At 39.4% G+C, this 27,832-nt stretch overlaps 1 protein-coding gene and 1 long non-coding RNA gene across 2 annotated transcripts; one reads left to right on the forward strand and one right to left on the reverse strand.

The window, feature by feature from the left end:
- The first annotated feature begins 1,623 nt into the window (after positions 1–1,623).
- On the forward strand, positions 1,624–15,362 carry LOC134042502 (carbonic anhydrase 3-like). The gene is made up of 7 exons (XM_062489963.1): positions 1,624–1,669; positions 2,555–2,752; positions 9,225–9,343; positions 10,163–10,255; positions 11,072–11,137; positions 12,006–12,161; positions 15,243–15,362. Exons 1-7 carry the CDS (start codon positions 1,624–1,626, stop codon positions 15,360–15,362), a joined length of 798 nt encoding a protein of 265 aa, XP_062345947.1.
- Positions 15,363–20,481: 5,119 nt separating this feature from the next.
- On the reverse strand, positions 20,482–27,306 carry LOC134042509 (uncharacterized). Its single transcript, XR_009933055.1, has 3 exons — positions 27,228–27,306; positions 26,152–26,233; positions 20,482–20,965 (listed from the first exon to the last, which is right to left on the reverse strand). It is a non-coding gene; the product is annotated as an uncharacterized LOC134042509 (long non-coding RNA).
- Positions 27,307–27,832: the final 526 nt, after the last annotated feature.

Raw genomic sequence — 27,832 nt, forward strand, 5'->3', positions numbered from 1 at the left:
ATAGTCTCATCTTATAAAAGAGGCTCTTTAATGGCCTTGTCTCCCCTGCACCTGTTGCAATTCATCGTCATTCAGCTTCATGAGGCTAACAGACCTGTCTCCGAGGTCATACCAGGGTCTCTTCAGCACCAGTGACATGTCCTTGGTTCGTTCCTGGCTTTTCCTGTGAGCAGTTCCTGCTTGGTAATGTTTATTGGCATGTTATCAACAACAGATACACTCTTCTTCCTTCTCTTTCCCTTCATATCAGAAAAATATCTATCAGCCAGGGCAATGATTCAAGACCACCGCATAGCACTTTCAGCTACTAAATTTCACCCACTGTAGCTTACACAACATAAAGGGATGTTGATTTTTTCTTCATGATGACTCCATACTTCCTGTGTCCTGTGGCATTTGCATTTTTTTTTCAACCAGCTTGGACTTTTTCCCCCTCACTTCATTACTAGCAAGTAAAATAAGCTCACTCCTTCTTATACAGGAAGTCTTCTAAAATTTAAATCACAGTAATTCACCTTCCAATCCAGTGTTTTGTCTTCTACTTAGTCCGTCATCCATTTTGCACCATTGGTGCTAACCTCTGTCTTCTCTATCTCATACGGCAATTTCCCATGTGTCAGAATAACAAATATTTTTAGAAGTCATTTGGTTTCTATGTGTCATATAAGAAACACAAGCCTGCTAGCAAGTATGCTTACAATTTTAAGTGCAATCTGATGCATAATACCCTGCTAAATGAAAGGAGAATTAGAGCTGAATCAAAACAAACAAATCCTATGCTTAATTTGATAATAACGATTTTATCTGGAGCTGGCAGGAACCGGAACTTAGCTAGTTTAACGATTTCCATTTACCAAGAAACCTTGCGGTAGAGGAAGCAGCACCTTTTTAAAGGCTGTAACTACAGGAGCAATTAACGCCACTGAATTTTTGCAGGGAAGCTGTTTATGAAGGCAACGGGAGACCGCACAGCAGGGAGCAGCGCTGGAACCCAGACGAATACACGGGAATTTCCTAGGGAAGGGTGTGAACCTGTGATAGCCATTGGCACGCGAATGCTGGACTCATCCTCTGACCCCCTGCTGGTCCCTGGATCAGGGCCGTGCCGCACACCCGGGAGGGAAGCACGGCTCCAGCGCGGTGTGTGGGGGGACACCCAGCCCCTCCGAGCCTTTCCCCACAGGGGTTTGCTGCCAGCCGCCGCGGAGAGGCGCAGCCTGCACAGCTCAGCGCAGCACCCAGCCGGGCCGAGGCGCCCTGGCTGGTCGGGCTGCGTGTCCGGGCATCTCACTGGGATTTGAGAGCTGTTCCTGCGCTGCCTGCGCCTAGTGCCGGACACTCGTGCTTTTCTGTATTCCCATCTCCTCGGCGCCGGGGCGGGCGGTGGCAGCCCTTTCCCCTCACGGCGCATTCCCGGCACTGTCCCGAGCCTGCTCCTTCCCCTCGCATTCCCGGCGGGAGCCGGCCGGGCGGTGCGAGGCTCTCCCCGCCCCCGGCTCCCGGGGCCCTCCCGGCCCTCGGCTGCGGGGACGGGCACGGATTTGGCGGGAGTCTATAAAAAGAGGCCGTGAGGCGAGGCCGCCGTCCTGCCAGAGCCGCCGGAGGGGGCTGGGGCGCCGCACCATGATCAACCCCAACTACTACCCCTGGGGCTACGACGGCGACAACGGTGAGAGCCCGGCCCGCTCCTCCCGGCACCGACAGCCGGGGAAACGGGAGCCCCGCTTCCCGAGGGAGCACGGCGGGGGATGCGGGCTCCAGGCGGGCCCGCGGCTCTGCAGGTGGCGCGGCCGAGGCCGCTTGGTTGTCGCTGACAGGCGCGGAAGAGGCGAAGCTGGTGGAAGGAGAGGTCAATGGCAGGGGGGTCTTCGAGTTAAATAAAGCTAGTTTCCCTAGTCTTAGTGTAAATTAGGATTTGACATAGCAATACAGTCCGGGTTTAGGCTAGCCCTAATGCAGGAGGAGCAGTGCTGGGCTTCAGGCCCTGCCTGCCTGGAGAGGTTTGGGGTATTGGTGGTCTCTTTTTCCTGCTCCCTCCTCTGCCGCAGGAAGAACAGTTCACCATTAATCAGACTTTTTCCACATGAACTTCTTGGTAAAACCGTGATGATAATTAAATGCACGTTTCAAATTCTTGGCATGTCCAGGGATCGGTGGCCTCTTCTCATTCCATATGGCTATGTGGTGCCACATTTGAATCATTTGGGTATATCCCATCATATTCCTAGCCACTGCTGGACTTGGACCTAAACACCTCTGGTTTGCTTCCTTGGCATATGATCAGTCTCCTAGCAGTCAGTCTTGAGGTTGCTATAAGAGTTTAGGTTCAGTTGAAGGACTTGACGTATCCCGTATTCCAGCTAGAAATCCATCTGGTTGCTTTTTATACTGTGAAACTCTTGATAGGGCATGAATAACAACTAGGCAACTACTTATTAATACACTTAAATTATGTTCTGTACTTAAGCAAGCCTAACTTGCAGTAATTGTAACAAGTATTATTCATATCTCTCTGGAAAATATTTTCATTATACTTCTCTGTATTTTTTTGTAGGACCAGATCAGTGGCACAAAAATTACCCTTTTGCAAAAGGACGCCATCAGTCACCAATTGAAATCAATAACAAAGAGGTGCATTATGACAGTTCTCTACTACCATGGTTTGCTAGCTATGATCCTGGTGCAGCTAAGACCATCCTCAATAATGGGAAGACCTGCAGAGTTGTATTTGATGATTCATTCGATAGATCAGGTCGGTTTTGTTTCCATCTCTTGACTGTCATTATATGTAAGTGACTGTTTCTCACTTTGCATGGAAGAGCCTGCTCTGAATGTTCAGGCTATTGGAAGGGAACTGTTTAATCAGTTAAAACTCTTTTTGGAATTTGTGAGGTTTTGTCCTAATGAAGATAAATAATAGGGCTGATAAATTTGTGTCGGATTTAACATGCAAAATCTTCTATCCACTTGCAGCTGTGAGAGCATACAGTATACAGACTTATTTCATACTTGCATTAAAACTTCCACTTTCTATAAAATTAGAGTGACAGCTGTAATTACTAGGAGAAATTTAGAAATTACTAGGAGAAATTTAGAAAATTAGAAATTAATGGATTGTTTAATGTTAAATATATAGGGATGTGGATTTAATTTAATGGATTTTTAACTAATTACTTGGGTTTCATGGAACTGAGGATCAAAATATATATAAGCTGGACTAGTTAATACACTATCAAAACTGACAAATTATTATGCAGTCAAGAGTTTTGTAACTTTTCTAGCTAAGTGGGAATTCTCAATGTTGTCTGAAGGAAAATATTATTAATATCAGATAAAATTATACACAAGTAGAGAAATGTAGCTGTGGCATATGAGATCTCCATGACTATTACTATTTTTTACCATCTGTTGTATTTGTTAGAACAGCATCAGATGTACTGGTGGTTGCATCTTTTGCATAAAAATAAAAGTGTAATTATTGTTAAAATAACTCAGATTTTGAATGGGAGAGAGTATCCAGGCACAGCAATCTGCAACATGGATGCAATACTCACCACAAAGAGCAGAAAGTTTCAGAATGTTCTGAAAGTTTTTGCAGATGAACTACTCAGTAACTGTTGTGTTTTGATCTCAGAAATAAAAAGCCACTCACTGCAAAAAAAAGTAGGTGGATATCTCAGCTCTTTGACATCAAGAAACATTTAGTGTTTGTTGTTATGTCTCCTTTGTTATACCATTGCCTGCAGAGTCTGTGGGTGGTGTTCTTTCTCTAATATAATGCTAATTGCAGGACGAATTCCACTGTGCATACTCCCACTGACTTGAACACATTTTTAGTTTTTAGGATATGTACAGTGGCTTTTTTTTTATGTGAAAGAACCACCAGCTGCATAAAGCATACATATGCAATAGCAATCATATAGGAATTAAGCTTTTATTCCTTTGGAACAAAGATTCATTCTCTCTGTGTCTGTGTATGTGTATGTGTCTATCACTCTGTCTGTCTGAATTATTTCTGAGTTAACCAGAAAACTAAGGGCCTCCTTTATTTTCCTGACTTTTTTTCGGTTATAGTGGTCATACCCATATCTGCACTTCTGTCTAGATTTTCATTAGTTTGGATAAAATAGATTGCTGAATAAATTTCCAAGGTGAGTGATAAAATTAATTACTTTGGATGTCTCCAAGTTTTACATCCATTGTATATCCTGCCAAGAACACTTGAAGTATTCACAACTGGGGACCGTTTCTTAAATTCAAACAGTTAGAGTATCATCCAATGTAATTCAGGTATTAGGTTGAAAAAGGCCTTACTACTTTTATGTTTGGGGTTAGCCTGGTAGGAGGAATTTGAGAATTTACTTCCAGCTATTTATGAAGTCTGATTGACGTTGAGAATCTGCTACAAAACTGAAAGCTTTGCTGTCTTTGCTGAGTGGTAAAGTTGCTGTAGGAGCAGTGTCGTGCCTCTGCTACCTGTCCATACAAGTTAATGGATTCTTGTGGACTCAAGTTTCCTGTTTTATCATACCAATGTTGATGGACTTTATGCACTGTAAAATGATTGCAGGTGGGGGCTGGACTCTGAAAATTAAGGAAAGAACTGGGAGCTGAAATCAAACCTTCTCTACCACTGCTGTGGTTTTTTTTGCCTGATTGGCAATTCAGATACTCTTTTAGATCCAGCAGTGACCCGATTTTGGTTTGAATTAGGGCTGAAATCTTATTTCCACTATCAGAATCCGTTTATTTCTAAAATGCAAAAAAATTTTCGTATCAGAGAAGTGTCCTGAGAGCTTCTAACTGGTGGAACTATTGTCACGATGCTCTTTGAGATACCTAACTTACTTACAGTTAATGACCCTTTGGCTTCTATTGTAATACCTTGGTTAGACCAAAGTGTTTGAGAATTGCTTGAGAAATGGTAAAGATACAAAACTCTGGTAATGGAGCCCAGACAGAGCAGCTGAGGAGAGATACACTAAGGCTACATCTCATGGCTGCCTTCCTTCACCTTCCCTTTTTGTTGTTTTTGTTGGCACTTCCTATGGACACATCAACCAAAGAGATTCTTATTTCTTCTTTTACTGGCTTTCAGATGGGTGACATTTAAAGGCTTGGAGTACCTCAGTGCAGGCACACATTCTTGCAGGGTTACCTTGATGCTGTTTTCAGAATCTTTCCTATCGAAGAAATGTGTTTTGGAAGTGGATGATAAAAAAAAAAAAAAAAATAGAGACAGTTACTGTAAGAAGACAGAGCTTGTTGCTAATCAGTTCTTTTAGCATGACTAGGGCTTGTGGCCAGCATTTCCTCAAATACCCCTTTGAAATCTAATTTATTTTCGCAAATGAAATTTTGATTATCAACTTCTGGTAAATAAAACATTAACTTTTTCACTGGTTACTACAGAGTGAGGACAAACCCTAGTAACTTTAATTAAACCAGGGGGAGGTCTCTCCATAGACATTCCAGTTTTGGTTGATTCCTGCAAAATGTTACTTAACATTTTGTCTGCTGAATTTACACTGGAGAAAACCAGTAGCTGTTACAAGAATAGCACCACTAAATCCCAGTACTTTTGTAGTTGGGGTACCACTCAATGGCTGTACTGCATAAGGCAAAAGGCAGCAAAGTTAAATTCCTTCAGTGTAACAGCACATCTGTCATTTGTCATGTCTGCATGAAGGTATTGAGAACTCCCGTACTTGGGTACCAGGAATTTAGGATTTGAGCTTCTGTTAAGTTTGAATTTCCATTGTTAGAAATAAAAGTGCTTGACTTCTAATTCTTGTCAAGGACATGCTGAGGGTACAGCTACACAGAGGACTCTCAGTTTTCTGCCCCTGGAGTTGGGACACACTACACAGATAGACTACAGCCCTACACAGATCACAGACAACAATGATTTGGGAGCTCACTGATGAACAGGCTGTGGTCCAGGGGCACAAAACTGCCAAAGATGTGTCACAGTGTAGGTGGGGGGTGGGTGGCAGGCTGACAGACTTATGTCTGACACTTCTCTTTTCCAGTCTGTCTTTAGAGTACAAAGTTCAAATAGAAACAAAAGTTATCCTGCTGACATACCTATTCAGTGCTTGCTTAAAGAAAATTTCAGCGAGAACTGAAATTTGAGTTCCAAAAGCTTTTGGGAAACATATTTTATCCCTCCAGTTAGCCAGACAGTTTCAGTACAGAGATCCTTCTTTTGAGCAGAGGCTTTTTTATGACTTTAAAATCTGACACTGATGTGAAACAGCTGTGGTTTCTGTACTGCACTGTTAGATTCTGTTATGAAGCAGCATGGCAAAGGTAATGTGTCTTTTCAGTTGTCATACAGTAGTACATCACTAATTTAATTAGATTGTGGTTTACCAGTCATTTTATGAATTTGGCAGGATGCAAAATCATAAATCTTCCTAGAACAGTAAGTTCTTCTCATGTGTATAAGCACATCTCATGAGTCTGTTTTGTTCTCCGTGGGTTTTTCCACCTGCCTTTACAGCAAACATGCCTTACACAAATGTCTTCCCTAACTTTGCCAGTTTTACTTTTGGTGAGGGCAAATGACAATTGACACTAGCACAGATTAACCACCAGACCCTTACAGAAGCTGCTCAGCAAGTGGATGTACATATTTGAAAAGCTTCTTGTCGCTTTTCTGTTGTCAACAGCACCCAGCTAGCTAAGGTAAAGGGATTGGAGCAGCCAATCTCCACACAGCTGCATGACACCTTCACTTTTCTGTGTCACAGAGTACAAGGCAGTTTCTTGCCTTAGTTGCATCTTTCTGTGCAACCCTTCCCCTAGTGATTACACTGAAAGTGAAAAAAAGCCCATTCTTTTATTAGCCCATTTTGTCTCATGCTGCTCAGCTGATGACAGATCAAATAAAAGGTGAGCTTTTTTCCAGAGCAGATGTTCGTGTGTGTCCATGTAGGATTGTTCCGTGATAGATCATTCTTCAGTGTGGATGTGTGGGGGGCACAGAATTTGGGCAGGACTGACGTGACATTTTTGTGTCTGGTATCAGGCACGGATGGGTCATGGAGGGTGATGTGCAAACCCGTCCAGAGGCAGTCACTGAGCAATGGCATGGGAGTTTGCAACAATAAGGCACCAAAAAAGGAGTGAATACTTTTCTCCCCAGTCTTCCTGAGCTGGTTTGTGTATTCCTGCATTTGGGCTATGTTACCTTAATGACAGCAAGTTTAAGAGAGTTACATGTGGGTAATTTTGCTGTGACTCTTAGATATTTTAGGTGAACATTTCCTGTGTAATAATTGTCAGAAAAATTCCCCTTTACATGTAAATAATTCATACTAATATTGCTGGGAAATAATGTCAAGATACCATCTCTTCTTTTATAAACTTGTATTTTATATTTGTTTTCTGTTATGTGATTGTGCATTTTTATTTTTGTAGTATTAAAAACAAAACCCAAGAGGATAAAGATATGTGTAGAATTTAAGTTCCAGAGCACATGCTTAAAAAAAAATCTTACTATTTTTGAGCTATGCAGACATAGTTGGGGATTTTTAATGATTTAACTCTTGAAGAACATAATTCTTATAAAGGTTTTGTTTACTTTTTTCCTTTTTAAAATTCAGGAAAAATTAATTTACTTACATTGTCATTTTATGTATTTATATGTTCAATACTACACACTTGTAATTAAAAGAAAGGAAATAACTTTTTGTCCTTCAGGAGATGTTGTTTGCATCATCCTTTGTGCCTAAAGTGTGCTAGGTAAAAGTTACTGTCTATTTATAGATGAGTTAAGCTGGAATGGGTTGGCATGAGATGGTGCAGAGCTTCACCTAATGCCCAATCAAAAATGTCTTGCTGATGGCCCATCAGTGGAAATAGTGACATATTTTTACCCTAAAGAGGATTATTTGGCCTTACAGATCTATTTTAATGGAGAATTGATGGCCTTGTCAGCTACTACTCTTACCCTGATTGTGTTCACCACAGTTCTCTGTGTCTGTGGGAAGAAGTAAAAGAATTAGTTGAGAATAGCAGCTTGCTCAAGTCTTAGTGCTGTATTTCTTGAGATGATAATGGATTTATTGATTTTCAGATTGAAGGATATTTTTCTTTGCCATATAAAGATCTGCTCCTAAGAGCTGCTGAATATTTTGTAGGAATGCTATAGCTTCTGTTCTCAAAAAAAGTGAATGAGAATTGAGCCTTTTTTAGTATCTGGTGAATGTAAAGGAAGTTCTTTCTATTTCATTGATCCTTTCAAATGGACCACCTTCATTTACAAAATTATTTAAAAATTATTATATTTAGAATAGTAGATATTCATCAAGGAATGAACTTTTGTTTAGGCAAATAGTTTGCATTCTTAGTGATTGCTTTTCTGGTTTATTTGCTGCTTTCTTTCTCCTCTTCTATAACTGGAGGGAGCAGCAATTAGTTCAGAAGCAGCGTCAGTAATTTAACAACTTTTTAAAAAAATAAATCATAGCCTGCATTAAGGTACACATTTTTGTAGTGTTTTGTGGGAATTTGTTTATCATCTAGCACTTCAGTAGTTGATCTTAATTGTGGTTATTTTTGTGTACTTTCACATCAGCAAATCCTAGATTCAGTTCAGGGGGAAATGAAGACATCTGAACACAGGTGTCTTATTGTGGGATTTTAAAAGTTGGTGGTTTATATCTAAACTGCAATTTCAGGCAACAGAGTTGGAGTTCGAGTCCAGAGAACAATTCAGGTCACTGTCTGTTGAATGTCTACTTCAAGGCAAGCAGAATTACTCTAGAGTCTTGACTGTTATTAGGGGTTACTTCACTTACCCAAACACAGACACCCTGTGACATGTTTGATAACCTAATCTATTTCCCCTTGCCTCCAGATACTGGTTTAGAATGTAGTTCTTCCACAGATCCTGGACCAGATGGATCAGCCCTGTCCAGATGTCTATGGAGTATTCTAGAAAGTACTAGGTGCACATTTATTCAGCAGAATTAAATCAATGGTTTCTAGTGACTGCAGTGGAAGCCTAGACACAAAAGTTCTCTCTGCCTGTAAGTGCACATGGCTGAAGGTGGTTGCCTGATGAGTGGCTAAAATCAGTGCAGATTCTCAGAACATAGGGCATCTGTACAGCAAATACATAAATACACGTGCAAATATTGTAGATAAGTATGTGTTTAATTTAAAAGAATTGGGAGATCCTTGAGTCTGATGCTGTTGCAGATTGTCAATTGCAGTGCTGAGAGGAGGGCCACTTCCAGGAGTCTACAGGCTGCGGCAGCTGCACTTCCACTGGGGCTCGTCTGACGACCACGGCTCGGAGCATGTTGTCAATGGAGTGAGGTATGCAGGAGAGGTAAGACTCACCACTTCTTGCTTTAAAACAGGCTGTAAAATAAAACTTGCCACTGTTGTTCTGGTAGGACAAAATTTTTCATTTCTCTGTTTTTCAGGCAGTTCTGTCTATTTATGTGTGCCTTTTTATTTTAATCCCATTGATTCTTGCAAACATAAATCAGGTTGAAATCATTCTCACAGCATCAGAAAAGAAAAATTCTGTGTGAAACAAAGATTTCCATGTTCTCAAACCAGTGTGGTGTGAAACAGCACAGCAAGACGGAATTACTGAGGAGCAATCCAAACTTCCTAAAACAGTATTCTGAAAATACAGAATTATAGCAGAGGTATAAAATTGCAGTGATAGAAAGGGGTGGGAAGAATGAATTACCTTGGTTCTTTAACACTTTAGGATTGTAAAGACAATGAAAAATGTAGACTAATACCTGAATGACATTAATATGGATTCTTTGATAGAATTGCTGTAATTTGAATGCCAAATGGAAATGAATCACATATCAGTATATGATGTCTGAACTGCATGTTCTACATGCCTACTTCAGCAACTTTTCTTCAGCTTTAAGATGAGATGAAAGTTTTCAATTTCTTACTCAGATATTTATAGTGTATTTTAACGCAAATAGTATAATTAATAATGTATGACAGATATAACCAATATATGACTTTGCTGTCCCTTTTTTTCCTTTTTTTTTTTGGAAGGCATCATTATTATTCTTTATTGCCTCAAACTGGCAGTTATGTGAAGAACTGTAAATTCAGCCTATGATGGCTTGCTGTTGAATAATGGGGTGTTTTTATTATTTTTCTTTGTTTCAAGCTACATTTGTTACACTGGAATCCCAAATACAGTAATTACCTTGATGCTAAGAGAAGAACTGATGGGATAGCTGTTTTGGCCATATTTTTACAAGTAAGTAGAAGCATGCAATGCTTCTTTGCACTGATACCATTGAGTTTCTATTCTTAGAGGGTTAAAAAAAAAGCAAAACTCTCAGGGTATATTTTCTAGGGATCCTGCCACATTGAAGGGGTTGACTTCCAGTAATGTATCCTTTTGAAGTTACAGAGCATGAGTCATATTATGTCAAGTGCTATCCAAAACTACACACACTTGTCCCTGCAGCTATTGTGTCACTATGTGGCTCATGGAATGGGGACATGTGTCAGAAGTGGCCCTCTGAACAACAGCAGTCAGCTGTCTTTTTTGCTAACTGGGGACAGATTTCAAGGACACCTATCTCTTTTAGGTTTTTCATGAACTTTCTCTCAAACAAAAGTATCTCATAGGCAATACATATTACTCACCCGTTTTTTAAAATGCTTTTAGGGGCATGCAGCCTTAGCCTGAAATATTAGCTGTTGCTCTCTCTTGTTTACTTCATATTCACTAGAGAGAGCACTAGAGATAGAAAGCTGGATGTCTTTTTTGACATCAGCAATTGCAAGAAATGTATCTGACCGTGAAATCTGTCTTGTGAAATTACCTGTTAGGCTAAAATTTCTGTACTGATACAGTTTCCCCCTTTGTATCATAATATCTGTTGGGGTACAGGCAGAGGTAACAGACAGAAGACATAGCTTACCAAACTGGTAGGCATTATAGGTTGGGTTAATGCATTATAATTTTATGGTTGATACATGTTTAAATGCTCATATAGAAAAATAGGAGAAAGAAGAAAGCTGGTCAACAGAACTCCTCGTTTAGCTCACACTTTGTTCGTTACAGGTAGGGGAAACACCCAAACCAGAGATGAAGAGAATTCTTGAAGAAATAAATGCTATCAAAACAAAGGTAATGATGTTGGGCTTTTCATTATAGAAAGATTTCGCAAAGTCTCAGGACAAAAAATAAAAAAAAATCACGATGTCTGACTTCCTTGTTTGCAAATTCTGCTCTGCAACATTTCCATAATACATTTGGGAATAAAATCATGGGTAGTTTTTCCTTAACATGAAGAGTCCTTTCTTCCATTTACCCGTGAGCCTTATTTGACTCCAATGGGGCTTGGCAAAAATGAGTAATTTCCCCAATCTTTGCTCACATAAAATCTAGGCATGGAACCTTACTGCCTCAGAGGGCAGTGCCAAATAAAATGTGTATTTAGAAATGTTCCATTAGTTCCTAATATATAGGCTGCTTAATGGATCTCTGGAAATGCCTCTGACTTGACATTTGTGTCTTGGATAACATTATGTAATAAGTCTCACTTTTCCTAGGCTGTCTTGCTTGTTATTAGCACAAATATTATAAAAGTAGTATCTGTCTCACTTTGCTATATGGTGACCTAATGCAATATTCAATAGATAGAAAGAATTTCCATAAGAAAGGAGGCCAGAAGGAGGAGTATTTCTGAACAGAAATGAGTGAAACACATTGGTGCTGGACACTGCTTCACATGAGTTAGCTCAGGTACAAGAAGTTGGGAGTTTTCTGTTTCCTCATGCTTCTGTGGATCCACCTCTGAGGGTCATTCAGTCCACCTATCTTACTGCAATGTTGTATCTCATGTAGATTTGTGCTTAGTTTCCCCAGTTCATACATTTGAAGTATCAGAGTCACTCCCAGTTTCTTAAAATAACAGAGTTGCAAACATATCTTGGCTTGATTTGTTGAAGAGTTCTGTCTTCATTTTTTTTTTGTTTTTGTTTTTATTTTAAAGGGGAAAAATGCTCCTTTTCCAAACTTTGATCCTTCAATTCTTTTCCCTAAATCTCATGACTACTGGACATACCATGGATCTGTCACTACTCCACCTTGCGAGGAATGTGTTACCTGGATTATCCTTAGAGAGCCCATCGTAGTCAGCTCAGACCAGGTAAACTTCCCCCTTCATTTTATTTACATGCCATAACCTGAATTTATTCTTTGGGAAAGGAAAACAACCATTGGATTTGTGAGAAATTACAGGATTAAAAGGAGAGTGAAGAACTAGCCCACATCCAACACTGTGGTAGTTCAAGCCCATAGACATCAGAGAGCTTTTTAAATCAGTAAAAACATACCACAGTTTAGATGGTAAGAATTTTCTTTCAAGAACATCATTTGTCAGAATACAAATGTAATGGGATTGGTGATTCTATCTGCCCTGTGTTGCAGATGGGAATGCAAGTTGGAAGTGTGGAATTACATGCTTGATACCTGTTTCTGGAATGCATGCCAGCTAAATTTTCACAAACTGGAGCAACATCAGCTAACTATAATTTACTGTTAATGTCAAAAACTTCTTTGGTCGCTTACTGTAAAGAAGTATTTCTTGTTAAATTCCCCTCCTAATTTCCCCCAATCCCAAGACAGGAATTTGAATGCCCCCTTTCAGCACATTTCAGCCTACAATTTTACTCCAACCACACAAGTCAGTTTTCTCATCTGACGTTATTCCCTTAGTCATCAGGCTATAATGATATGATGCCATAAATTTCAAGGCTCCAGGTTACAAAGGACATTAATATTAATCAAGGGACTGACATATTATGTAGATGTTATATTTAGATACATAACTTTTCATTTTAGGTTTTCAAGGTGATAACGTCCTTAGTGTATTCATTGATATGCATGTTATGACAAAAATGAAATATTTTTATTTTCTATTTATTTATTTTATTTAAGTGAGTCTTTATCTTTTAAGTAATAAAACTCTGGTATGATGAGAACCTTAACTTGCAATAGATAAAATATGGTATGGCTTCATATAACTTGCAGCTTAATTTTCAGAGTTTATTGAATTGCTCTGCCTTCTGTTTTTTCCTTGTTCAAATCCAAAAATCCAAATCAAATAATCCAAAAATTAAAATATGGGAGCTATTTTAAAGTGGGTATTTGTACTTGTGTGAAAAATACAAATATGATCTGACTGGTTTCCACAAAATGAATCATCTTAGATGTTTATATTACAGAAGATCAACCACAGATTAGGAAAAGTGTAGTCATTATTGAGCATCTCTGATTTAAAATGCATTTTTAAAGAAATAACTAATCACATTATTGATCCAGCTTCATGAATAGACTTTTTGTCTACATTTATGTTTGGGTCACAGACTTTTTCTCAGCTGTTCTAAAATTAGTGAGTTTTGGGAAACATACAGACTGTTCTTTAACTGTCCCTCCTGTAGAAAAAATGGAACATTTAAGTTAAAGATGAAATTGCTACATAAAGACGAGACATTGGCTCTTACCCTGAGGTAGCTGCTTTTCAGGAAGAATTGGCAGTGTATGAGTTATTGTCTAGAAACACAATAGAAATGCTTCCCTCACTCCAGAGTGCCTGCACTCTAAATAATGTATTCATAAGAGGATTGTTCTGCCAATTATTTCTAATCCTAGACAGTGTAGTTCCATAGCAGCCTCATTAATAGTGATTATTTTAAGTGTGTGTGCATTTGTGGTGGATTTCTTGGATGCTTTTGCAGCCAGATGGTAACTGTATATTAGCCACAAGTGGAAGTGCAGGCGCTGCAAATCAGTGCTCTGCAGGAAAATCAATTCACCAGAAATCCCAGTGAGAAACAGTGTGGGTGGCCTAGCTGCTCAGATTACTTTTAATGAAAGAACAGGAATTTAACTGTAGAATAACTCTGTGTAATTGCAGGCTAATTTTTTCATCTTTATGTAATTGTTGTCTGAATACATGTTGGTTTTTTACTGAGTAGAGCAGATCTTCCACAAATAATAAACTCCAGCAGCCTTCTCCAATGGTAATTTATCAGTATTAACAAAACTGATGAACAATTTTCATCTCTTCCTGTAAAAATTATTCTTCATCTGAAGTCTGAAATTTAATTTCAGAATATTAATCCATGGGATGCACATTATACTGGTTATAAATGTAACCTCATCGTTGTTCAGGCAGACTGACACTGACTTTTCTGAGCTGTTCAGTGAAGAGTAATGTTGAGATGCCTGAGCTAGCTCAGTCCATAAATTGAAACGAGTTTAATCACAGTGAACCCAGGTTTTGCAACCTGCTTGTATTGGTCTTGAAGCCTGTACTGAATAGTAAATACATCAGCATATTGAAGTTCCTGGTGAACAGAGGTGATGTGTGCCTTGCACGGGGAAACGTTTTCAAGTTTACATGGGAAATGTGTGCATGCTTTTCACGGTGAGTCATTCAGAGACAGGTTCAAGTGTCTGAATCACAGCGGATGTGCTTTGGGTCTGATGTAGTGTGTGGTAGTGACAACAAATGAATACAGGGTATCTGTATATGTGGTGCCTCCTTTGAAAATCAGAAAGTAGCAGAAAGAGTGTTAAACAGTTTCAGTGAGTATGGGTGGAACTCTTCATATGGCAACTCTCAGAAAAGGAAACATACCTTGGTATGGCCAAGGAGAGTCAAGCTGCAGGCCTTGTTTACAAACCAGTTGAAACCTTGACCAAGTCTTTTATTGAGATTTAAATTCCAATTCCTGTTATTAATAATGAACTTCTTGTGTCACCAGCAAAACATATCCTCTGCAGCAGGATGGAAATGAACAATTAGTTTATAATTCAGCTTTAAAACCTTGTAATTCTAAAGGATTCTTAACAATCAGGCACTTGAGGAAGGTTAGAGTAGGAGAGGTTTATTATAGCATGTGCTACTGTAGTCACATTTTCTGAGTACTTCCCTCAATTTCTGTGGCTGTACACAGTTCTGTAGACAGTACCTAAATTACACTATTTTTCACAGTCCTGTTCAAATATGACCCATTTTTCTGTTTTGACTATTCCTAAAAGTATCACTGCTAGGAAAAGAACAGAGTGCATTTCTTGTGGTGGTGGGGTGAAGGACATCTTCACAACTTTGAAGGAGATTTTTTTTCCACAGCTGGACCAGCCTCCTTAGTTTAATTGCTGGGCTTTGGATTTGAGCCCAAAGGATTTCCATCAGGACATTTCAATTTTTGCTCTTCTGCAGATGGCGAAGCTCCGCAGCCTCTCCAAGAATGCCGAGAACGAACCCAATCACCCCTTGGTTGATAACTGGCGCCCGACTCAGCCGCGGTATTTCAGGATGGTGAGCGCGTCCTTCCTCTAGAACGTGGCTCTGAGAGAGGCAACCTCTGGAAATAAGAGGTCTTTTTGTTTTGTGTCCTTTTGCTGCATTTACACAGATCTCCAGTTGTAGGTCTGGAGGCTGAACTTTGAGTTGCGGAATGAGAATTTCACTTCCACAGGATAACATAACATTTAATTTAGACAAATCCTGCTGTTGAAATGGAAGTAGGGAATCTGTTTGGTTCTTCATAATTGCTTTAACATTAGCTTTTGTTAATAGTTCACAGGAAGAAAGATGATGCTACTAATAATTACAAGACAATTTCCTGTTGTGCACATGTCCCTTGATGCTTATCTGATTGCATGCTAAAGAGGTTTCAGTTAAGAGAAATAATTGTTTTCACCATTAAAGACATATTTTTCAATAGATGTTTTCAGCATTATCCGTATCCAGCTCTGAGCTGCACCAGTTAATCCACAAGGCATTCTTGGAAATTATAAAAGTATTTTGGTCTTTGGTAGGTAAAATATGAAAGGGTAGGAAATGGTGTTATAGTCATTGATAAAGATCTAAACTTTTACTTTCTTAAAGCAGTGGACAGGTGAAACAGAAGTTTTCTGTTCTGAAAGTTGTATTCACTGAGTTATATGTAGTTAAAACTATGGGAAGGGGGAAGAGCTATTTCTTTTTGTGTCACAACTGTGTCCCTTTATTAGAAGACTAATTTCCATTTTAACATTGTAGCAGGCAGGGTGACATAAATTGTGTGAAGTTGGTCTTTGTATCCTCCGTATATATTTTATTCATGTATGCAAATGGATTTTCTGTGTAAAAAGGGTGTTAAAACAAGAAGGGTCCTTAGTCTTTTAAATTTTTTTTGAGACAAATTCTCATTTCATGTACAAATGTAATTAGTCCTGCTGTCAATGAAATTTGTGTATAAACATATGAACCACTGTTGAACTTAATCAAAATGCAGTTGACCAACGTGTTCTTGTCTCTTGTTTTGGCACAAAGAACAATGAAACAGAATTGTAGATCGTAAGCCTCTAATTGAAATAGCACTATTTCTGCATTAAAAAATCCAACAATAATAAATGTATTTACTTAAGATTTTTTGTCCTGTAATTTTTTACTATTTAGAAACATGCAAAAGTAACAGAATTTTAAAGAAAGACCTGTAATACAGAGGACACTGATATATTTATAGAAACTGATGATGCAGAGTATCTTTTTTCAGCTGTTTGAACTACAAGAGTACTGATTTTATGTGATCTCTGAATAGTTACATCCTTGAGACATCCCCATCTATTCTTTTAGTGAGATCATCTCTATTCTGACAGTGGTTTTCTTGCAACGTCATATGAATCAACTTCACAAGACGATTGCAGAGTGGAAAAGTTCAGTGTGTTTCCAAACTCACTAAACTGAAAGGTAATTTACCATTGAGCTCAGGAAGTACAAAGCAGGTACTGCTCTGGTAGTGACTAGATTCTTGGCTGCCATGTTCTGGGGCAGGAGGATGTTCCTGAGCTTCTTGATGGGAGATGGGTTATGTTCTTTACAAAAAGGAAAAAAAGAAGCAAAAATTGGTTTTCCAAAATGCTTAGATTGTTGTGAGTTGCAAGGTAAGCTGTTTTATAAGGTGCTTTATTAAACTGAGTTGCATATCACAGAGGAGGCTTTTTTTTCTTTTTCCTTGCAATTCATGATATTACAGATCTGGAATATCTAATCTCAGGAGTTTTGAATGATATGGTGGTTTCTCAGTCACACCTTGCATAGGAGCTGTCTGGATGCTATAAATGCAGCTGAGGTAAGACTCATCCTCCAGAGCCATGTTTATTAACTTGGAAACTTAAAAATTCAAATAATCTCTGAAAAGAATGTAATTTGACTCTTCCATGCAGATGATTTCACTTTATCTGTATTTATGATTAGTAAAAGGTAGACTAAATTCAGCCCAGGAGAGTTGCAAATAGGAGGAAGTGTGTGAAAAAGGGTTTTGGCAGTTATTTTACAGACCCTGTCCCTATGTTCTGGGACTGCCGGAAGCAATGATGACAGATCTAAAAACAGTGGTACAGCAGGCAGCAGGGGGAAAATGGAAAGAGTAGGAGTAGAAGGAAAATAAAAAGCCAAAAAATGGGTTTGGGGGAGCTTCAGGGACCCTGTGAATCACGCTGTAAACTGAACATATGAGGAGATTAGGGAGAGTTTTGAAGGCAGCAGGGAGAAATGTGGGGGTGGTGTGAGTCAGCATTTAGAATGTGCTCATGTATCATGCAATTTTCTGCTCTGTCTGGCTGTGTCATTGTTATTCTGCAGAGATTACCCCTTGCTTTGTAGCTTTCCCCAGGTGCAAGAAAAATTATCACTAGTATGACTGAATTCAGATCATGTAGTCATACCTCACCTCTTACCTGCACATTCCCACTATGTGGTCTAACTGCACTGCAGGAGCAGGGAGCACTGGGTTCAGAACTACCTGGTAAAAAGGAAAGACATCCACTTTTTGTCTTGGTGGCATAGAACACAACAAATTACTGCTGTATTTGACTTTCATACCGTGCATGCCTGACTACACTCAGTGACATCAGTGCTAATTAGGAGCAGCCCCTCTGAAACAGAAATGAGACACACAGCCACATTGCACAGCTCGTTGGCAGCCCCTTCTCTGAGTTACATTTCATCTGCTGCAGAGGTCAGAAATCACATGGCCATGCCCTGTGGTGCGGTGAGTCTTGCTGAAACTTGAAGCATTTTAATGGTATGGCTGTACCTGCATCTGTGTCACTGACAGTCTTGGACACAAGCAAGAAGGTGCTGTGGAATGGAATGGCAGCTGCAGTAGCACCAGAGATATGATTATGCTCTTCAACAATCAACTTTGGATAGGATCTCTCCTAAACTTCATCAAACTAAAAGATATCCGTGGGGAATGTGTGGCGAGTCCACTTTCTTATGTTTCTCATTGGGAACCTTTTCTCTAGGTCCCAATTCTTTCTTGATCACAGAAGTTATCCTTGGGTTACCTGTCTGCAGCTGGGCAAGAAACTGTCAACCTGCAGTCTCACTTTGTGGAGCTCTCTGAGGCAGGCATGAGGAGGTAGATATAGATAATCTAAAATTTTATATCATAATAGACATAGGTTTTAGTGTTGAAGAAGAGTCAAAATTCAGGTGATGGGTATTTTTGAATAATTTAAGACTCATCGAATCTTTAGACCAGGATGAAACTTGATTGATTTATATCCAAATTTACACCTATTCTCTATTTCATTAGAGTACTTACAGGAAAATGAGCAGATCTTAAGACCCTTTTTTCTATAATAAATAAGACAGTATTTTACAACCTATATGCATAGCAGTTAATACCATGAGAAAAATTTGGAATTGTTTTGCTCAAGTTTCAGATTTGGGATCGCAAATGATGACTGGGACAGATGCCCTGTCCTGTTACCCAGCAGTGTGGCAGCAGTGGCAGATCACTGGAGCTGAACTCCAGTCTGGCAGCTGGGGAAGGCCCCCCATCCAGAAGGGCGCACAACAACTCCCTAGTCACCATCATCAGGACATATCATACCTCTAACAGAACATGCTAAAGTTTGACTTGGTTTGGGAAATGTTCCATTCCATCATCTCAGAGCCTTTTTGCCACTGAACAGACCTATGCCTCAGTGTTTTTACAGCTTACTGTCTGTCTGTGTAAATGTATATATGTGTGTGTATCAATATATACACAAAACATATGTGCTGTATAAATACACATTCTGCTGCTGATTTTGGCTAATGTGCAATAGTATTTTGACTGAAACTACAGCTAATTTCAGACTCAGGAGAAAAAGCATCCTTCTAGAGAAGTTAGTGTGCTTTTAACAAACCTGTCTCTAGTTGGCTGCCTGCCACACCTAGCTGTCTTCCAGAATAAAATAGTGGAGGAAACAGCTCCCTTTCCTTCCTTTTCCAAGAATAAAAGTATTCAGTTTAGAGCAAGGTATGGTGTTTTTCTGAGCTCACTGGGGCCATTAATCACCTTGTCTTGCTTGAAAATGCTTGCTTAAAAGCCTAAGAGCACACTTGCTGGCCAGAGACTAGAGCTGCAACTTGGATTCCCAGTTTCAGATAACAGGTCAAGAGTAAGAAGTCTGTGAAGGACTTTGAAAGTCCAAGTGAGTTATGTGTGTTTAATGTGACAAAAAAGTCAGGATTTGTAGAGGTGGTGACACAATCCAAAGGACAGAGCAATAAAATGATGTTAGCAAACAGTGGAAAAGGATATGTTTGCTGGTGCTGGAAGAAAGGACATGACAGCAGTGAGGGTATGAGACACTGAGATCCTCACCTGATTTAAGATGGTTGGAATAACAGACTTTGCACCAAATATTTTCTAAATACCAACACTTTTGCTGGATAGTATTTGGTTCTTTGCACTGTTTAATTTCAGAACTGCCCTTCTGACTTGGTTGTTCTTTGTTGTTTTTTTTTTCAGATTGAGCTTCTCTTGTAGCAGTTCCAACCTATCCTTCAATTAGATTTTATTATTTTCTAGAACTAAATCTTACCACACCTTCAAACTAAACTTCTTAGGATGTTACTACTTGGCACTACTGTACAGAATCATGTTCTTAGGCATCATCTTCTGTTCAAGGCAGAAATCCTTAGTATTCCTTTATTTACTGTTCCGCTCCTGTCTTCTGTATTCCCATGCATATGATATATAGGAGGGACATTCAAAATCATGAGTTCATTTAACCAGTTTTGCAAATACCTCTAAATTATTTCTTCCTTCCCATTCAAATGCTAAGAAGGACATAGAAATATTGTCAGTTGAGAAGGAGCTACTTGCTTTAATAACTGTATATGGACCAGGAATACTGGGAGCTAAGTCAGTTACTTTCAACAGTGGTCCTGTTTCTGCTTGAAATGCTCTGGCCTTTGCTATCATGTTTCTTCTGCAAGGTGCCTTGCAGAAGGTGCCTTATTAGATAAGTTCCTGCTTTAAATCTTTCATGGATTTAATGAAACAAGCGAAGTGCTGCAAGCAGATGTGAACTCTTGACATATCTAGTTTCTGTTTAAATTGACTATTTTGGTTCATTCTGCTAATGATAACTCCTGCAGTAAGATGACATGCAGAATGGTATTCCCAAGTGTCTTTATTAAAATTGGGTAAAGTAGGTTGCAGTTCAAAAGTAATTTATAAGCTTCAGAAAGAGTAGCTGAAGAGATACTTGCACAGGCACCCTAGGAGAAAAACTATAGGTACCCGTGTATACAATTTAAAGTGTCTTTTCCCATTTAATGATAAAGGCACACACACTGATAAACACTCTGTCAGTGCTACCCATGGTGACCAACCAGCCCTTATAAATTTCTTACTGCTTCGGTATCGATTGGCTTTTTGTACATCTCCAATGAAAGCTAACACTATTGGGCCATTTGCAAGTATTTCATTTTGCAGTGAGTCAGGATAAAATACACAACACACAAAAAGCCTCTGTGACCTGTGAGAATTGTCAGTGGGAATGGTGGCTCTGTCCTCTTTGAAATGGGCTGTGCAGAAAACCCAAGGAAAGTCATAGCCCTTCCCCAGAGGGGGCCTAGATGGGTCTTCTTCCATCTTGGCTGCTCTGTGCAACCTGCAGGAGAGAAAAACTTTGAGACAATTTCTTACTTTATCAAATATGGCCAACACATTCAAACATGGAGGGTCCAACTGCCAGACACATGCACATATGGACATGCAAAAGAATATTTTGTTTTGCTAAACAAAGTGACATGTCAGATATTAAAAATCAAATTTGGCCTTTATAAAGAGCAGAAAAATATGAGCCTGCCCACCTGAAATTTCATGATTGCAAATATGCTTTTATCTCTTATGATAAAGACACTATTTCTGTGGCTTATTGTTTTGCTAAAATTTATTAATAAAGACAGTAATAATACAACTTCTGTAGATGAGAGCTGAACACCAAGCATGAGATAATGCATTTAATTGATGGCATGTGATAAAGAGTGAGCTTGTTTTGCTTACTGGTTGTTGTTTGAAACCGGTAAATTCCTGCTCTTTTTTTACTAATATTTTAAATAATGCATTTCCCCCCTGCCTGGTAAGGAAATAAAAATAATGATGTTCTGTTGAAGAAGATTGATAATAGGCAGATCTTTCTAGATCAGAGTTTCAGGAGATGATACTTTCCAATATATATACTTTTAAATAATAAAAATAATAAAATCATAGCAGATTGTTAGCTGAAGCACATACTTCAGCAATGTGAAAGTGTAATTGAAATTATTAAATTTTTGTGAGGGTCACCTAGTTTTTGCTTTTACATAAAAAAATATTCTAACTATTTGCATCTGCATAAGGCTATTAAGAAAGAGGAATGAACATCAGTAGCTACACTCTTTCCTATTACAAGCCCTTCCAGGCTGCTATTTGACCCTCCAGTCTGGCAGACCAACTCTTTTATAGCTTTTTACTCATGACATTGGTGTGGGAGGTTTCTGAGGCCAGGGCCCAATGTGTCTGAGCAGCTGTTCTTCTAGGGATCACTGATGATCTGTGTGTGAAAAAAGGTGATTCACTTGAAGATTAAGTGTGTATTTGCCCTACGTACAAGTCACATAACTGACATCTATCCCTTTGTTTATTCTGGCAGACCTAGGAAAAGATGCAGACAGGTTTCCCCTCAGATACTTCAATGCCTCCCCAGTGTCTAGCTCTGTCCAGCCAGGCCAGGATGAGTTTCCCACAATGTCTTTATGGAGTGTAATGTAGCCCTGAGGCTAACACTGGTACTAGTCTTGCCTTGCAAAATTATTCAGTCAATGAGTGGAGTCCGGTGGCTCAAGCCACTAAGACTTCATGTCCTTTGGCAGGTTCTTCTTTTCATCTTTACACTGGAATACAAAAACTAGTCCTAGGAGAAGGCAGGTAGAGTCCTTGGCCCAAGCAATGACTTAGGATAAGCAGTCACTGTGCCTAAAGAATGCAGCATCTCTGGGTACTGGGAGATGGGTCTCATATCCATGTGAAAATCCCAACCATCCTGCTAGGGCAGTTGAGCACCCTTTTTTCTCCCTTTCTCACTCTAGACCTCTAAATACTTCACATTTCTCTTCAGGAACTCACCAGCTTCAACTCTTGGAGGACAAAGAATCTCCAGGACCTAGTTAGTAGCATATGAACCTTGGCTGGCAAGTCTTAAGGCTGAGCACCCTTTGGCTGGACAGCTGCAAGGTCTCATGCATGTAGAGTGTCCCAGCAAACTTTTTAAAGAACAGTTGCAAAAACTGCTTTAGGGAAGGTTTTGTTCTGCACTCCATATTATTTTGGATTAAAAAAGAAAATGTTTACTATATGGCTGCTTTTTGGGTCTATCAAGAAACATGGCAAAATTCTGAGCCTAAGGTATATTTATTAATTTGCACACTGTTGAAACATTAAGTGCTAGGGTAGCTGTCAGTCCAGATATGAAATCTTCTCTATTTTCTTTGCAGAATTTTTTTATTTAATTTTTGTACTTCTTCAGCTGTATTTGGCTAAGATTTGTTGGATGTTTAGCTGTACACATCAAATATATGAGAAGAAAATTTATATTTGACCTGATAGCAAATAATCTCACCTACTAGAATTGCAATTGTATTTTTTCAAGGTATTACAAGATCTTAGTTAATGGATTTTATCTTCTATATGTCTAGGCAAGGTGTACATTTAAAGTTGTTTGCCTCATGGATAAAGTTGAGATATTAGCACCCATTTTTTGGGTCCAGCCCCTGTCTCCTGAGCACAGTCCCACTGAAAGTTTTTAAGCAGAAAAGCTTTTTCGGGGTTTCTAGGAGTGTTCTCCTGCTCCACTCTCCAGTGTGAGTTCTGAATGTGCAATAAATTTCAAGAATATGCACCCTGTGATCATTTGTTGAAAATGGTTTCTCTGTAATAATAACACAAACAGTGGACATTTTCACCTCTAGAAATACAGGGGTTTAGCTTTTTGTTCCTAGTTTCTTCAGGGGTGCACTTAAAATTTGAGAGGTTTTCGACAGCAAGCAAGGAATGTGGATTCACTTTCAGGTTACCAGCTAGGCTAGAGCTGATAGATCTGATATATTATAGCTTTCTACATTCAAAAGAAAAAAAATTTTGGGAAGACACGGGAATTGAAGTCCTTTTCTGGAAAAGGTTGCCTTCATGTTTGCATATAAATTCTACATGTCTCCTGACAGATATTGCACTGAAGATTCCCAGCTACATTCCTTCTGACAGAAAATATGGATACTGGCAAATTATAGAAATATATTAAAATTTCTGATCATTTCTTTAGTTTATAAAAGTTTATTCTTCTGTTAGTCTCAGTAAGCAGCATGGTCTTAAGCCTTTTATGACCAATCAATTGGTTTTAAGGACTGTGAAGAAATTACAGCCTTGCTTGCCCTACAAGCCTTGAAGTTTCATCCTAGTTCTTTTCAGCCCTCCTTTCCCATTTTCTTCCTCTGAGCTATTCCAGTGTGACTCCATATTCTATTCAGACTTCAAGGGAAGGTCAGTAATCTGTCAGACTTAAACTTTGCCTTGGGAGACTCATCAATCTGCTGGAATTTCACAGTGAGTCTGGAGTTGGTAAATAAGCTTAGGTCAAACTTTCAATCCAGGATTACTCCAAGCAGGCTGTGCCAGGGCACATTTGTGCAGACAGATCAGGTTTTCATTCTTGACTGGAGCCTTGAGTATTCAGCAAGCACATCATTCATGTGAGTTCATACGAAAGCATGGCAATAATCACCTACAGAAAGAGAGTATGCACTATGCACAAGCCCTGAATGCTTTTGTTTTAAAAGAAGCAATTACACCTGGAGTGCAACACTTTTTTTATAGAAAGGTTGGGGGTCAATGACCACCATGAAAGAGAATGAGATTGAATAAATGTTTAATTATCATTTAGGTCTTTAGGAGGGTTACCTGGTACTGACATGTACAGTGATTTATGCAGTGTATGGCATAACAAACCCCAGATATAAATTTTCTTCTCAGAGACTTAGCAACATAGCAATGAAAGATCATGTTATTGCCAACAGAATTGCCACATTGGGATGGCAACATTTATCATCTCAGTTCATGTGGGTCACATGGACTGCAATTTAAAAAGTTAATACAAACATATATAAACACAAACATGCATATTAATGCACATAGGTAGTCTCATTGAAATGATGATTTTTCAAAGATAAGTCTTTAGTATCTTTTATAATAATTTTATTTACTTAAGGTCACAGCAAACTACTGAGCAACAGTTACACCTGCCCTTCTTTCTAATTTATAGATCCCGTATCCAGAGAAACAAGAAGAGATGGAGGGAGGCAAGGAGAGTCAAACTCTGATAATTATAACAACATGTAAGCTGAAGGATTGAATTCCCTTGGATGATTTTCAAGGAACTGTTGTAGCTGGATCAGAAAACAGTGTGCGAAAGAAAAAGAATAATGGTTTTCATTTTCCTGTTACATTCAAAACTCATAAGGAAAATCCAGCAGAGAGGCAGAGAAGGTTCAGCTGTCTGAGCTGGCTGGAAAGACAATTGTGCTGATGGGATCCAGTGTTTCTTCTTTATACATGGAAACAGAGGGAACCACTGGGCTTACGCATTCCCTTTTTATGTGCACAGCTCTGTTGTTGCACCACTTTGAGTCCTCATCATTACCAGTCCCAACACCAAACCCTTCAGTCACAAAGATACCCCCCGATGTAGTTTCTTTGCATATCACAGTCCTGATACTCCTGCCACACGTGTCAGAAATCTCACTACAGATCAGGTAAAAATTAAAAAAAAAGTGATTCAGATTGTGATTAATCTTCAAGCATTTAATCTAGGATGAGGCAGCAGGGTTGAGTTGGTTATTAATTACAATTTCTACAGTAGGTGGGCCTACCAGAGGTCTCCAACACTTGGATCCAGAGACAACTTTCATGCTTGCTTGTTTCCAGTATTTTGGTTAAGTTTATGCCATCTCTCATTTCTCTGACACAAAATGATTGTATCTCAAAACAGAAAATTACATCTGCTGAATGGGAAACTGAATCATAAGGTAATGTCAATGTTGCTGCTCTTTTCCATACTCAGGGAGGGAATTGCCATTCAAAAAGTACTGTTGCAGACCGAGAGAAACCCAGATAGGCTGTTTGTTTCTCTCAGAATCCTTTGCACTAAAAGTTAGTAGCAACAGAGGAAAAGCAGTTGCTACTGCCATGACTCCCATGAAAGTAGCCCGCTGGGACCCCTATTGTCCCAGGGGTATGTGGCCAGCCAGGTTCATGGAGTGACTCTCATTGACTTCAAAAAATCTGGATCAAGCCTGAGGGCTGTGCACATCTTCCCTGATGATCAGTTTTCCACAGAACTTTCTGGACACAACTGAATGTTACAGGACAACACAAAGCTGTCCTAGGGATGTCACTGCAAAAGCTTGGATGTTACACTTCAAATAGAGCTCCCCAATGGAATACAGATCCCACTCTGTGACAACCTCCTTTGGTGACTCACTTGTAGCAACAGCTCATTAGTTTGTCCAATATTTTCCATTTTCTGCACCTCCAGTCTCTTCAGTCTTCTCACTTGCACACATAAATGTGTCTGAATGCTGCAATTGAATGTCAGAGAATGTACTCCCTCCCAGGCTCTCAACTGATCCCGGCTGTGATAGGGGCTATGGTATGATATGCAGAGGTGTTCCAGAAACCCCACAGGGCACTGTCCACTCACTGCTTCCAACAGTCTATCTAAATACCTGGCTACAAGATTATGAGATACACTCAAAAAGCACTTACTTTACGGGGACAGCAGCTTGCTTGAACACCTTATTGCTTTTCCTAAGTCACTGCTCCAGAATTCGTTGTCAGGCGACAGAATCTGAAGATTAAGAATTTTCAAAGATTCATTAACCATCGGTAAACCCAAACAAAGCATAAAACACAAAACAAAGCAAAGCAAAACAAAACAAAAACAACTAGCTAATAAAAAACATTTAGAAGTAGATTTGAGGGAAAAACTGCTGCCCTGCTGCAAGAACAGCATTTCCAAACTATTTTTAGACACAAGACTAATGTTGGCCAAGTAGACCACTCTTGATAATCTGGAAAATAAAATTGTTTTGTCATCCTTTACAATGAGTACCTTTAAACACAGACAAATAACCTATACTCTCATGCCAAGTTGTCAAAGGGCTACAGTAGAAATAAAAATCTGGAAGATCATGTACCAGATTTCCTTTTTGCCTGGTTTTAAGAAAAGTACATAAAGAACACCAAATAAATCCTTATTCTGTTACTTTTCTTAAAACAAGATTCATGAGAAAATAGTTTAGCACATGAAAAATTAGTTTGCAGGCTCTAATAGATACTGGAGAAATTCCTGTTACTTTATGGAATGATTTCTTCATTACTATTATTAGTATAAATTCTATTACTTAGTATTTTCTGTCTTTTTATTTTTATGTTGAAAAATGATGGTGTGGTGAGGGAATCATACTATCTTTGGTAGGGCATTATTAACCTGGACTTTGGAAGCTTCAGTTCAGTCATGGAGCCATTTCTCAGCTGTTCATGGAGTTGATTCAGCCAGCTAAGCCCCCTGCCAGGGCTGGGATGCTTTTTGCACCCCTGGCACCCCTAGTACAAGGCAGAGGACAAGCAGCACAGGCTTCAGTGCTTCACTCGTGAAGTGTTGAATAAGGAATCTTTTCTTTTGGACGTGGGTGGACCTGAGGCCAGCCTGGGCTGCCCCAGAGTGGCAGAAGTTCCCAGCTGCTGTGGCCAGGGATTCCCTTTATCATTCCATCTCAGTCTTGTGTGAACGAAATCTGCTGGCAAGAGCAGCAGGTCATAGACACCTCACCTTTCCTCACCTCTGCCAAAAGAGATGCCTGGTCCACATCATGTCCCTGGTAGCCCAGGAGTCACAGGTCAGCAGGAAATCCAGCCAAAAATAAATTGGCACCTACAGTGATAAGAGTCACAAAGCACTGATGGAACCATAAAGGCAGGAATAAGCATGATCCTTTTGCCCTTTCAATTTTGATTGCTGATCCCTGAAAGATATTTTGTCTTCTTTTCCCTCTTTGTTTTCCAGGTTTCTATTCAGTCCCCTCTGCACACGTCTGTTTTATCTTTGTGTTTCTGTGGTTTCCACCTTCCTGAAAAGAGCCTGCAGGCCTTTCAACAGTATTGTTAGATACGTAGATACATAAAGGCATGGTAACTCTCAATTGCTTCTTATTTTAGTCCAAGGTGGTTCATTTTACCCTCTTTCTGCTGATAAGTTATTCGGTTCAAGACATGTACGGGAGTCTGCCATGCTTTCTGCAGTGACCAGAGGCAAAACTACAGGGACTTAAAAGGAATATATAGAAATAGCTGGTGGCAAAGACCTCTCTGAAGAAGCATGATTCTGCTTGCCAAATTCCTACCAAGCAGATCACTTAGACTGGTTTGCATTATTGTCATTTCCCAC

This window comes from Cinclus cinclus, chromosome 1 (assembly GCF_963662255.1).
Source record: "Cinclus cinclus chromosome 1, bCinCin1.1, whole genome shotgun sequence".
NCBI classification, from domain to species: Eukaryota; Metazoa; Chordata; class Aves; order Passeriformes; family Cinclidae; genus Cinclus; species Cinclus cinclus.